The sequence below is a fragment of the Scardinius erythrophthalmus genome (assembly GCF_964197995.2).
Source record: "Scardinius erythrophthalmus genome assembly, chromosome: 15".
In the NCBI taxonomy this organism is placed as follows: domain Eukaryota; kingdom Metazoa; phylum Chordata; class Actinopteri; order Cypriniformes; family Leuciscidae; genus Scardinius; species Scardinius erythrophthalmus.
In genome coordinates this window covers 24,919,222-24,934,056 of record NC_138235.1, presented here as the reverse complement: position 1 = coordinate 24,934,056, position 14,835 = coordinate 24,919,222, and the positions used below count along the sequence as shown (strand labels likewise).

Below are 14,835 nucleotides of genomic sequence, written 5' to 3'. Positions count from 1 at the left end.
CATTCATGTCCAATAAACATGCTTAAATTTAATACTTAAGATTAGGAGTTAATTCATAGAGCTAATCCTTAACAAACACCATTAACAAAAGTCAATAAATTAAAACAAACTACATAAGAATAATTATGACTTAAAGGGATAGTTCACCCAAAAATGAAAATTCTGTCATCATTTACTTGCCCTCAAGTTGTTCCAAACCTGCATGAATTTCTTTCTTCTGCTGAACACGAAAGAAGATATTTTGAAAAATATGGGTACCCAAACAGTTGTGGGGCACCATTGACTTCCATAGTATGGAAAAAGTAATGGAAGTCAATGGTGCCCAATTGTTGTTGGTAATAAACATTCTTTAAAATATCTTCCTTTGCGCTCAGCAGAACGACTCGAGGGTGAGTAAATGATGACAGAATTTTCATTTTTGGGTGATCTATCCCTTTGAACTGTTTGAGATGACATGTAAACTGAAATGTAATTGAGCTGCTGGTCTCCCTCCTGAATCTGCGATGTTAGACCATCCCAGACCCATCTCCCAACATTACCAAACTAACAGGGTCACAACAGGAAGCGCACTCTCTAATGAAAGAGTGTTAAATAGAAAATCCATCCTGCATGCCTCCCTCTCTTCCTCTCTCTCTCTCTCCTCTCTCGCTCCCTCTCTCCTCTGGCCCTTTTTTAATTAGACGGTTCCCTCGGGAGCTGGCGGCCATTTCCGAGGCTGGCGTGTGGGTCTGAGTGATCGGGTCGGAGGCACCACGACAGATATTAATGTGCACAGGCCCGTTGTATTGATCTGTTTATTGCACTGCCCCGCGGGGGCCCAGACTGACAGCGGACAAACCTCCAACAGCCCGTGAGAGGGAATAAAAGAGAATGAAAAGAAAAAAAAAAAAAAACAGAAGAATCTACTTTCAAGGAAAAGCAGAAATGCCTGTCATTTGGTCACACACTCATTCCAGATGATCAAAATAATTAGTAGTCTGTCCACACACATTATTACCAGCTGGAAAAATCTGTCTAAAGCATGTTGATGTGTTTTGGAAAATGGTAGCTGGTACCCAGCACATCATTGATGCTCTTAGACCATCTCGGTCTGGCAACAAACCTTCTAATAACCAGCTGCTGCTGCAACCATTTTCCAATACACACACCTATAAGCTTTCCAGCATGGTAAAACAGCCCCAAAATCCACTAAAACTCAAAAGTCCCTCGGAAGCCCCTTTCCTCGGTTGCCCAGCGATGAATTATTCCCTTTAACCTGCAACAGAGTTAGCACAGGGTCACCAGGGGCTGCATGTACAAGCACACCACTCATCCAAACAGTGACATCCTGACACTCATCCTCATGCAACCATCTCCCACTCACATTCACTCTGCGCCCTCTGTCACACCCCAAATTTGCATCATCTGAGTCAGTTACTGTGAAATCTTTACCTATCGAGATCTGGTTTCCTCTGCCCCACATACACAAAGAGCTCCTGTGGCAAAGCACTGGCAAGCTTTGAGAGCTTCTGTATTGCCAGAAGCAGCTGACAGACACAGCACTCATCGGGAATTCTTTCAGGGGGACGACAGATCTAAAGGCAACTGAGAGCAGCCCATTGCCTTTTTCTCTTACTGACCTCAAACTTTCCAATGGTAGCCAATGTGTATAAAATGTGTATAAAAAGTGTATATTATATATATATATATATATATATATATATATATATATATATATATATATATATATATATACACACAAAAACAGATAGATATCAACCAGTTTAATTATCAAAGAGATATTCTGCATTCAAAATCCACCCCAAAATCCAAACATGGGCCCCATCAATTTGAATGGCCACAACAAGGACCTATAGCAACCTTATCAGAGCCAAAGCTAAAGATGCACAACACCGTATCAGTATATACCCATACCCCCACCCCCCCGACACACACACACCCCTTCAAATGCACACACTCACACAAACCTATCCGTGCTTCCTTCGTGGCCTTTCATTTCAGGGCCTCCACTTCAAACACATGAAAGGATGCTCTGCGGGGATCCAGGAGAGAATGAACGAGGGAGAAAAGAAAGAGAGAATATAAAAGCAGGGCTGTGTGTAGAGAGTTCTTGGGGAGTGTGTGCGTTTGTCTGGGGGGGAATGGTCAGAAGGGCCTGGCCCTACTCTCTGCCTATGTCAAGGGGTCTTTGGAGCCTACTGTATAGAACCCAGCACTGCATCAACACTTCCCGACACACTTCAGAGGCACACACGAGGGGGTGGGGTGAGTCGAGGGGTATAAAGACGAAGCCATAAGGAAGGTGCAGAGATATGAAGAAAGGAAAGGAGCCAGATAGAAAGAAGGCATCTCAAAGGAGAGAGCAGGGAGATGGAGGCACATGGAGGTAAAGAAGAGAGGAGAAAACACACAGAAACACAGCTGGGGTTGACGCTTCCCTGCGCCAGAGAGGTTTCTCTGAAAACTCACTCCAGAAAAGTCAAAAGCAGCTCAGTGTGAGCTATGGCGCTGAAGAAACAACAAAACCAAAAAAAACAAGAAAATAAATTAAAACCGACTTGAGGACAAAGGGGGGAAAACGAGTAAAATATGAAGGATTGGAAAGGGAATGTTTGGGACAGACAGCCAGCTAAAAGAACCAAATTTGTCACAAGTGCAAATCTAAAAATTAATAAACGGAGCAATTCCAAGAGGGTCCTCACACCATCGGTGCTCTGGCCCTAAAAAAATGACTGAAGGTTAAAACATATAAAAGCTTTAAATTATATAAAAATAATTTTTAAAACATTGTCATCATTGATGTACAGTTCCAACAAAAGGAGAAAAAAATGAACTGCAATAAATGGGGAGTGCAGTTACAAAAAAATGGTTGTTCTGATTTAAAAAAGACGCAAATGCACCATAAAACCATCATGATAGACGTGTACAATATATTCAATGATTTTTTAAGCCAGACAACTAAGAAATCACCAAAATTGAAGTCAATATTTACTGATAATCTTCCCCTCAGTGAGCTGTTAACAGCTGTGACCAGATTCTGTCAGTGAGTTGAACCCGAGAACCAAATTTTGCCTTTTGTCTTTATTGAGATAGGATAGTATAGTCAAGAAATGAAACAAAGTAGGAAAGAGATGGGGGACGGGATTAGGAAAGTTCTGCGAGCAGGGACTCAATCTCAGGTCACCCAAAGCACAACCGCGCAAATGACTTACATTTTTGCCTTGAAGTACTTGAATGAAACTTTGAAACCTCAGATCCTGTTCATTGTAAGTGTATGAAAAAAATGATCAGTACACACACAGTATTTCTATTTTGCATCATAAAGATCTGGAACGACATGTGGGTGAGTAAGTGATGACGGAATTTACATTTTGGGTGAACGAATAACTGAAGAGACTGAAGAAACATGAATGTATACAGTAGACAATTAGGTGAAAAGGTGAGAATGGGTATCTCACTCATCAAAGTCTTGGCAGCCAGGCATGTTGGCAGTGGTTGACTGGCACGGCCTTATCGTAGGCTTATGAGCTCAGCATGCAGGGGCAAGCCAGCACGCTCGCATTCCTCAGGGGAGGAACAGCGTCTTGGCCTGGTGAGTCTGTTTTCAATGGCAACCATTATGAAACCATACACCTGACATTTTTCCAGATATCTAGGGGAGGGACCGACGGTGACCCCGCAAATCACACGGCTGCTTTCTCTCACTGGATTTCCCACAGACGGGTAAACGCCCTGCCTTTTCTTCTCGGATTCAGACTCCTTTCTACAAATAACCACACCTTTTTTAGGTGGTTGCGGTGGATGAGAGGAGTAGAGATGGAGAACAGAAGGAAGTTGAGCTCGGAAAGTGAAAGCAAGGAGAGAAGAATTGATGGAATCGGGAAGGGAATTGTGTGTGAATTTGTCCACAACGTGTAGAAAAACAGAGGAACTTTTAGATTAAGGTGACAGGAGAGTGCAGCACCTCTGTCATAAAATCCTAGACACGAACGGCACATATAGTGGCACTAATTTCTTACAGATGTATGAGAGGGGCAATTAAACCCTTTATAGCGCCACCCCCCACCCCCCCCTTTGGAATTGCAAGCAGTAATTAAGAATCATTACTGATCAAATAAAATTTAAAGTCGTATGCTCTCAGATTTAGCAAGAATGTGAGATTGATTAAATTTATGCTACCGAAAAAAGGTCATAAAAGCTGGAGGCAATTAACGGTTTCTCAGAGAAAAACATCAACAAGGCTCTAAAGCGCAGTTAAGACGTAACCAAACAAATAAAACAAAATGATGCACACTAAATTTCGGTTTACAAATCTTAGAAATCCACATCCGTTCACCCTGGTACCTCGTCAGTGATTGTAAATTTGAAAAGGCATGAGAAAAAAAAGAGCAAAGGAGCCGTTTTCATGGTGTTGGTAATTTAGAGGGTTGGCTTGCAGCCAATCAAAGGGCCAAATCGATCCAGTCGACCTCAGGGCCCAATGGCAGTGTTATTTACTACTGTGTGTGGCAGTAGTCACAGATCACCCACTCTGACATCCTACCGTTGGGTGGGCTGAGACCGCAAATAGAATTGTCAGTAATCTCTGCAGTCAAGCTCTAGCTGTTTGTGTGGTATCCAGGAATAAGACTACATGGGTAATTAGAGCGGATATAGAGACAAGCTCACACACACACATACACAGGTGACGCACACTCACCGTGACTTGGGACGCCCATGTTGTTCGCCAACTGATACAGGCGCTGCTGCTGCTCCTCATAAGAGCCATGCTCGTTCAGAGCTGACATCATGCGCCTGTAGTGCTCCTCGGGGGTCATGTGACTGCCTGGCTCCAGCGCAGGAGTGTGAGAGTTCTCTGTGGGATGAAAAGAAGCTAAATTTAATCAGCTGTTCCAAACTATGTGATCGTATGTGAGATGTTTGAATGTTTGAGTGAAGGAGAAGCCTATGTGTGGTTCTCCTCGATACGCTGGGCGGCAGTAACTCAAGCCAGTGCATGGGGAGAGACTCTTGGGGGAGTGATGGGGAGGAGGAAGAGTGGTGGAAGGGGGGATATTTTACCCTCCTCATTGAAACAGGATCTTGGCCCCGGGCAGGCGAACAGAAGCAATGCAGCCCAGCGCAGGGGACTGGGGGGAGTGTGTTCTGCCAAGCGCCAGATAATCCACCCGAGAGGCTTCAGGTGTGTGTGTGTGTGTGTGAACGTGCTCATGTGGATGATGTTTTGAGGCATTGTGAGTATGAACAGTTCTGCTGTATGTGTGTGTGATCGTGTATGTGTGTGTGGGGGGGGGGGGCATATAGATATATATATAGTATCAAAACTGGTTTAAAAAAATACAATAAAAACAGTTATAATATGAAATATTATTATGGCTGCTGAATATTCAGTCACATGATCCCTCGGATATCATTTTTATGCTGATTTGGTGATCAAGAAACATTTCTTATTATTATCAATGAGGAAAACAGTGGAGCTGCTAAATATTTTTGTGGAAACATGATACTTGAATATGATTTTTTTCAGGATGATTTGATGAATAGAAAGTTTATATAAAGCATTTATTTGAAATAGAAAACTTTTGTAATATTATAAAAGTTATTACTATCACTTTTTTTATCAATTTAACGCATCCATGCAGAATAATGCTGAATATATATATACAGCATTCTCAATTAAGAAAACATTCATTCAATTAATGAAAGGCACACATAACATGAGACATAGCGGTCTGGATCTGAGGTGAAAAAAGTGGTATGTGTCAGTGGACAGTTTGTGTTAAATCCAGCCTTTGCAGCTTTTCTGTCTGCTTTAGTCATTACCTGCTGCACTGAGATCAGTACTACCCTCCAGCTGTGTGTGTGTGTGTGTGTGTGTGTGTGTGTGTGTGTGTGTGTGTGTGTGTGTGTGTGTGTGTGTGTGTGTGTGTGTGTGTGTGTGTGTGTGTGTGTGTGTGTGTGTGTGTGTGTGTTGGGAGGTAGGACCTTAGACACAACAGCTGCTATGCACTCAAACTACACACACATGTGCACACAAAAGCATACACATGCAACATGCTATGTTGTTTGGGTGTGGTGATGGATCACAGACAAGCAGACACAAGACATTAGATCAGCGGCATTCCAAAGCCATGCTAATCCACAGTGGGTGACCGACGCAAGCCAACTGTAATTCACAGGACTAAAACACACATAACACCCATTTATCATTCTCACTGCAGCAGCCGTGCTGATTGGCTACATGGTGACGAGTGAGCAGGTAATGCCTCAAAATAAAATGCTATCTTAACACAAGAGATCTCAGACCACTGATTATTGGGTGTGGAATGTGTTGCGACACATATATACAGATGTCACATACTAGATGCAGTTATGTGAAAACTTTATCATTAGAATACAGAACATATAATATTGAATTGAATAATGACCATCATTATTATTTGTATTTCAGAATGTCACTTCTATGAGAATTGTTTTAGCATATTGAACTTTTTATAACATACATGAGAGTATGAGTTATTTGTATAGCATTATTGAAATATATAGCTATTAGCTACAAGGTTATCAAAAACACTGTGCCCTAACCAGATATCACAAAAAGTGGGGAAACATCTTCTAGTTAATATGCATTCTGGGGAACTCACAGTAAAATCTCACTGGCCCAAAATACTGTCAGATAAAATATCCTCTGATTGGCTGTGATTTGCATAGTATTTTTTTAAAGCTTTGTCACAATTGGTAAGCACATAGTGTTGATACCACCAGTGCGCACACCAAAGGTGAAACTAAAGAATGGGTAAGAAAAGGTAAAATTGGATTTGCATAATGACAAAATAGGTTCTTATATACAGTATTTAGAACAATGATTACAGATTTCACTGTCGCAGATATATGTAAATGTCTTGCTAAAAACTTGTGGGGGGGGGGGGGGGTTAAACAAAACAAACAAACATTATTAACAAATTAACCTAAAAATATGTTACAATAATGTTATGTATATTTGAGGACCGGTCACCTAACTGGTCTGAGGAACAGATCCAGATTACTGTCTGTTCAACTCTTCCTGCTAGATGCTTGATTATATTTGACTTGGTGTCACTGAGTCTGCCTGATGTTTCTGCTGCCTGCCTGTTACTCTGTTACACCTCATTAGCTCAGCCTGTTGACAATACCCAGGAGCCTCACCGATCTGCATTTTAGCTAAATCTTAAGATTTAAATGTTAGCATGAAGATATTGATTTTGAGTTACATTTTAGATTTGATTACGTCACCCAAATGAACAAAAAAGTGACATTACATGTACAAATGACGTCCAAAAACACAGTAACCTCAAAACCATGGGCTTATCGCACAGACTCAAACACATATTCATGAAAGGAAAAAGAAACCACAATTTCTTTTCCTAGCAGGAGGAGGAAGTCAAACATCACCCAATTCTCCCTACTGTGTCCCTCACTCACTTGCTCATTTTCTCTCCAACAGACCACTGCAAAATATATTAGAATAATCCTAAACTGTACTTCTTGGATTTGAGCCTTTTTTAAATACCTAGTTGAGTCATGATGGTTGTCAGTATGGATGCGGGACACCACCCCAAAGAAGAACCTGTGAGAGCCTGTGTTACAATAGAGAAGGGATGGGCAACTTCGGTCCTGGAGGGCCACTGTCCTGCAGAGTTTAGTTCCAACCCTAATAAAAACTCCAGTAGCTTTCTAGTAATCCTGAAGCAATTGATTAGCTTGTTTAGGTGTGGAGCTAAACTCAATGACTTCAACATTAATAACCTAATTTTCAGCGTGTCACAACTTTCAGAGTGTCACAACTTCAAATCAGATCCTGTGTTGTCTTTACAAGCACTATTAGTAATCAAACCATACAGTTCATACAGAACTTATCCCATTCACTTCTACTAGATCTAGATCCCTGCTGCTTTGACCCTACGACCACAAGAGACTCTTTTAGCAGCTCTAGGCGAAGGTGAGTGTGTTTGGTTAATGACTGTGTCGAGAGCCTCAATGATCCAGCACACATTCATGCAAAACAGTGAATCCAGCTTCAGCAACACTCTTACTTTATTGATTTTCAACTCCTACAACACTCGCTCAACACTAAAAACTCTCCCTTTCTGAGCGTCGGCACCCAATCATGGAGTTGTGTTAGTGAGAAAGGCAGGAAATAAAGGAAAAAGAGAGAATCCTAGATTCTGCTATAAATGGCTGAAAGTCTGAGAACACATTGAAAGTCTGGGATTCAAAATCTAATTTCAATTTGGAAATACATTTATGAGAATACATTTTAGAAGTTTTATAATTTTGAAATAAAGAAATCAATATTCTAAATGTTAATCAATATTTCAGGTATTCTAGGTCACTAATCAATCAAATTTGTGACACTGATCATGTAACTCTTTGTACAGACAGTTCTTTCTTCCACTGAAGTGTTAAGATATTTAGATTTACGTAAATTTCTCAATTTGCAATTAACATTTCACTTAACTTTTCGGAACCGAACTCTCTATTTATATCACATGAATTAGCAACGTTGCACTTGTGAACCCGCCACACAGAGTGTGAGCAAAAAGTTAACAGGAGGGGGGAGGAGATGTCTTTCTTCCACTGAGCATTGTTCTCTCCTCCCTCCTCTTACTATCTGTCCACCCCTTCTCTACACTCTCGCTCAATCTCGCCCCATCAATTCCCACCTACTCCATCTTACGCACTAAGGTTAAACAGCCCTGATTGTGGCGCATTTTCATCTCCAGCACACATACGCACATGCACACACATGCACGAGAGGGGCCCCTACCTTTAGGTGACACGCTGCGGGACTTCTTGCTGTCAGATGGGCACTCGCTGCTGCTGTTGGGGGAGTAGGCTCTCCTCTTGCCTAGAATGTCATCTGTGGAAAAAAAAGATAGAGAAAGAGGTTAGGGGGGTTCAGATGCGGTCAGACGGCCCCTAAACCCCTTGGCATGCAGCTAACCACCTGGCTCTGTACCTGCATACATGATGGAGCTGTGAGAGCGACTAAAGATACGACGAGATGAGAGGGCCCTGCGCCAGAGTGAATGACAGATCTGGTTCTTACTCAGCCAAACGAGAGATTCTTTCACCCGCTCTCTCTCTTTCTCCTATCTCGAACAAACACGCTCCCTCTCTTTTGCACTCACCCTCGCTCTCTACCGTTGTTTCTTGTCTCGACTATCTATCTCTCTATCTGTGCATATAAACGCTCTTGGTCTTCACACCGGCCTAATACGGAGTAAAATGACAAGAAATGAAAAGACAAGCGAGAGAAAAAAAAATGGAAAAAAGTAAGCGGTCTTGGCTTCTATCAAACTCCTGTTGTCGTGCTATTATGCCTTTTTGCTTTTTTCACTCACTCTCACTCTCCGTTTTCAGTGAATATAGAGCTCACACCTTTTGCTAATCTCTTCCTTCCTTTCTATCACTCTTTCTCTCCCTCCCCCTTTTCTCTTTATCTCTCTCTCTCTAGAAAAGTGGAGGCTGTCTGCACAAGCCTAATGCAGCGCTCTAGTGAGCCGCTGGTGTCTAGTGTACGATTACAGCACCCTCCTCCCCCCAAACACATCTCAAATCAATATCCTGCTAATCATGCTGGGAGGGGTGCTGCTGAGAGCATGGTGGTGCATGCATGCAGGAAGGAAGAGACCGTTTGTCATTGCACTCTCCTCTCCCTCTCTCTCTCTCTCTCTCTCTCTCTCTCTCTCTCTCTCTCGCTCTCTCTCTCTCTCTCTCTCTCTCTCTCTGCCCTCATGCGCCACATGAAGTAAAAAAGTCAAAGCCACAGAGTTATGCTCTTCCTTTTGTCTTTTGTTGCTGTCTGATTCTTTATATAATAGGATTTTGCAATAAATTGAGACAAATAGATTATGCATGTTGCTTGTATTTGAAGGTTTATTGTATTTATTGTGTTTTATTGTCAATAGATATCATAAAAAGTTATTTTAAAAACATTTATGGTGCCCTGTGGGTGCATCATTTTAAAGACCTCATAATATTGCTTGACAAGTGCAGTTTTCTTTCTTTTGCTGACGTATTTCCTATTGAAACAGACAATTTGAATGCAACATATTGACATAGTCTTATTTCTTTTTAAATAGCCAATATGATTTGTTGCAGTTGGTATAAAGTGCAACAGTTGGGTTACGGAAGTAATATCTTATTCATTTTATCCATTGGGGAATTGATTTTTAACTTGTAAATCTTTAAAGACAGACCTACTGTGAGCTACGAGGTTGTTAATCGATGGTACATGCTTTTGATGAAGCCATCAGTCTGCATTATTTTAACTATATTTTTAAATAATCATGTTTAACAGCAGAATTCCTGGTAAAAACTACATTCTCCTTGATTTTGCAAGAGATCTCCACCAATCAGAAAATGGAATCATGCAAATTAAACCAAAAAAAAAAAAAAACTCTTTAGCACTTCCCACGCCAATGAAGGTACGGAATGAAAAGGTTTTTCAGCAACTTTAACGAGCAGTCTATAATCCCACCCACTTTGAAGCGATACTAAACTGCAGTGGAAAATCAAACCGAGCCAAAGCGAGCCGAGCCTTGCCGAGCCGAATCGTACCACACAGTGGAAAAGCAAAGCGAGCCGAGCCGAGCCGTGCCGTGCAGCGCCGAGCCGAGCCGTACCATGCAGTGGAAAAGCGCCAATAGAGTCTCCCTACGCTCTCAAACACCTTAAATATTTGTCGCGCTTTGAGGTGAAGAATCTCTCAAAAAACTACAATATGTTGTTTCTATATGATCAAATCAAAGTTTGTAATGTTGTGATTTAGCTTGTAGCTGGTTGGTTTGGTTCATGGCTTAAAACACAAGAAGACTTTTTAAAAATGGGGGGGGGGGGGACTTCTGGAACCAAAGCTAAAAAAGTGGACAGACACTGTTGCACTCTATTAGGTGTGGAACATTTTCATTCTATTCTTTGATTGGAGAAAAATCTGCATAGTGCAGGATGATGTCAACAATACCTTCACTCCATTTTCCTGGAGGAGAAAGTCTGTAAATTTTAAATGTGGAAATATTTTGTTAAAGTTAAGGCAGGGCTGCCAACTTTTGAGTTTAGCTTGGAGTGAGATTTTTTTGGGGGGTGTATGTAATTGTGATTGTCAAAACATTTGGTAACTAAATAGAATTTTATGAAGTTTAGTGACAACATGTTACAATGTTTACATTGTACAATGACTGGTAGGATACAGTTTTTATTATTGCTTGACAAAAATTTCAAGATCTCAATTCCATTCTTGTGATTTGATTCCGATTTTGATTCAATATTGACTAATTTGGATACATGTTTATTTTAAATTTTATTTAAAAAAATAATCTCACCTAATGCTGTAAACATAGAGGGCCCAATCTGCTGGTACTATTAAAGGTTACAAATAACAAATTAAATTAAATATAATGCAGTTTTTGTTATAATAACAATTATTTAATGACATAAGTAAAAATATAATAAATATGTAATATAGTGCTCAGCAAAATCTCCTCTCTAGCTATTTTTTTCTATTCAGTTAACATGCTATGGTCATTAAATGGCTTTCCTGTGGTAAATGTAATGTTATGTGACATAATTGTTCTCCTGCTGTTATATTGACCTCTTTCCGTGGTTGAAAAACACTAATTGGTCGATATTATGTATACTTTCGGTAAGTTGTACTGCATCTTTAAATAAAAAAGTAACAGATGATCTTGTCACATTTACAAGCGCCAAAATGTATTTTTGTCTGAATTTCGTAATAAAATTGACGAAATCTAAGAACTGAGAATTTGTTTAATATTAAAAGTAGGTTACCTCTTTGCTCCGCAATTTTTCTGTGCGTGAGAAAATGGATGTGTGGCGTGAGAGCGTGTGAAAAGTGTCAATTGCGTGAGTCTCACGCTCAATGCGTGAGAGTTGGCAGCCCTGGTTAAGGAGTGTAGTAGCATTAGCCTCATAGCTAACAGATATAAACTAAAAACCCACAACACTCTCATTTTTATTTCACGGGGTCTTTAAAGGAAGCCACTATTACAGATGACCCTTACATGTAATCCATGAATAAAGCCCTACACATCAAAGAAGAGTGAAGGGGGAGATTCTTACATGGCAACAAAACCGAGAGAGGCTGCACCTCAGTATATGTCCGACACAAAAGTACAAACTACTCTCTCACACCCCTGCCTCTCGACACCAAGCGTACTGTTCATCCCTCTCTCAGATAAGAGTACTGGAGAGAGACACAGAGCGGGAAAGAAAAGCAAGCCTGCGCTTGAAAGGGCTTTTGGAGTGGCAGAGCTCGGTCTGGGATTCTTTGTGGGGAGCGAGCTTTACTAATGACGCTGTTTGATGTCTTCTCATCAGGGGGGAAGGCTGTCTATCCCACTCCAAAGAGAAAAAGGGGCCTCTCTAATGGGCCCCCATATCCTTTCCTAACCTCCGCCCAAAGACAACAACAACACTCCCTCCGTCTGTCTCTCACTCCACTTCTCCCTTAGTCGGCCTTTGAGGTGAAGAATCTCCCTTGGCGTATTCAATTATTTTCCGCTCTCTATCTTCACGTAGAACTGATACGATCACTGCATAAGTGTAAGACTATAGCAATTGGCTGCTCCTGTCTCTTTGGCTTTTGAGCCAAAAGAGCTCAAAAGCAATATGCAAAAACTTCAGTAAAATATGTTTATGATATAATATTGGTTAAAAGGAGCACATTTCTGATTTGGTGTAGATAAAAGAGTACTTACAAAAGGAGTTGTGAAGGTACCCAGACAAAAATGGTTGGGAAACACTTAATACAAACCACAGGACCCTCTGGTTTCTGTACCAGCTATGTTGATCTGCTCTCTCTTCCTCCCTGTATGTCTCTCTTTGACCCTAATCTCTTAGCGGTGTCTTTCCCACAGGGCTCAGCCACCCTAGTGCTGCTATCTCCAACCCAGCCTGTTCTCCAAGGTCCATCGTGTCTTATCAGGCAACCTCCTGCCTGCCAAGACTCCCAAAGCCCTGGGCTGAGTCCAGTTCCTCTCCATCTTAACCTCCATCTCCATCTCTCAATCAACAGTCCTGAACTGTCACTCAGACCTACAGCTCAAACTCACACAGCACTCTGTCCTCCGAATCAAACCTCCCCAAGTGATTAAACACAACTTTTAAAACCTTTAAACTTCATGATGTGATTTGACAGTGCGGGACACAGTGATTTGCAGTAGAAATGCTTTCGTAAGTGAGAGGGGAAAAGTTTGAGCAGGGCAGTGTGCCCATGACGTCGTCTCAGGCGGAGAGGAAACCTGGCTCTGGACCGCTCTTAGCACTCTGGTCTCTAGCTGAAGTAAGGAGCTCAACCAAAGAAGAGAGTTCGGGACCATGAGGAGGAAGCCGTTATTCTGCAAGGAGGAACTGGAGGCGGGAAGCGACACTAACTCACTCATAGCTTCTTTTTTTTCTTTTTTTGGCAGTTTATGAAGAAGCTAGTTTATATTTATCTCTTCAGCTACTAGCATAGTTAGTGCTAGTATATACTTTATACTAGCATACTCAGTGCATAGTGCAGAGTATATACTTCATTCGGAATACTACTGATTACTTTATAGTATTTTATAGTAGCTGTCTACACTGCATGACATAAAATATAGTATGCATATTAAAAATGTTACATTTAAAATATTTTTGCTTCCCTTTTGTCATATGACTTGAGTAGGTTGTGCATCTAATCCAGCAATAGTCAGAGTAATAATACTGTAGGTAATTTTGCATTTTTGACACAATTTTGGGTAAAATGTTTCACTCGAAACAGAGGGTCAAGTTGAAAGCACTGCATTTTCTGTTGCTTTTCCACACATAGCTTTAAGCTGAATTTGGAATAACAAATTGGCATACTACTCATAAGGCAGAAAGAGTAATAGTATGCTAGTACACAGATTTCCAAATTAAACTTTAGTCTTTTTATTCTAACTTTTTTAGTAAAAATATGCTATTCACACTTGATATACTTCTCTACTCTGAAATTAAGTGCTCATTCGAAAAATAAATGCAAAAAAAAAAAAAGATTCAAAGAGCTTCAAAAATCCACAGCAGCAGCAAGAATACTGCGCTCTCTCTGTTTTTCAGTGCGCTCAAGGGAGAGGCAGGGTTTCAGCAGCGCCTGTCTGCCTCAGGGTCAGAGATTTTAAGGCGGAAAGCCTTTAATACCAATTAAATGTTGCCTCTTAAAGCTGTGATGCTCACATTTAACACCAAACAGTGAGGCTCGGAGCTGCCTCGTGCTTCAGCCATGTTTCCCAACTCACGGAACGGCTCCTGTCGCCAGCACTGCTGCTAATTCCTTTAAACTCCAGCCAGAGCGGTGCAGAGCTGGGCCAAAACAACGGCAGAACTTTAATAAAGGGAGGAGAGGAGAAAAGAGAAGGCTAGATGAATGGAGAAATAGCAAAACGACTAAATGAGAGGGAGAGAGGGAGGCTCTTGGTTTTCTCCTCCTTCACCCATTGCTCCTTCCGTCTCTCTCCAGCTACTGACAAGTTGGACAGGCCACACTCCTTAATTCCCTTTTCTTATTCCCTTAATCTGTCATCTTTATCAGGCAGGGGAAGTGGCGGGCGGCGCGGCGGAGCCCCAACCTCCAATCAATCTCCACATTACAGCTGACAGAATGGTGCTAATAACTTATTGATCCCCCTGTTTGCGGGGCTCGGCCAGAACTGAAAGGATGGCATTGATTGGCTATGGGGGGGGGGGGAGCAGCACGGCGCTTCCGCCAGCCCAGAGGATTCAGAACCGTCCTCCTCTACTGCTGCTCCCCCACTGAGAGCCTTAGGGGAGAGA

The 14,835-nt window shown here is 41.5% G+C and overlaps 1 protein-coding gene across 3 annotated transcripts in view; it reads right to left on the bottom strand.

Annotated features, from left to right (window-relative positions):
* samd11 (sterile alpha motif domain containing 11) overlaps positions 1–14,835 on the bottom strand; it is a 68,785-nt gene that overhangs the window by 18,789 nt on the left and 35,161 nt on the right. For all 3 annotated transcript variants that reach the window (XM_081386046.1, XM_081386047.1, XM_081386048.1), the window contains exons 5-6: positions 8,807–8,899; positions 4,700–4,855 (exon numbers count right to left, since the gene is read on the bottom strand). In XM_081386046.1, coding sequence (XP_081242172.1) covers positions 4,700–4,855; positions 8,807–8,899 — 249 coding nt within the window. The remainder of the gene's footprint in view (positions 1–4,699; positions 4,856–8,806; positions 8,900–14,835) is intronic.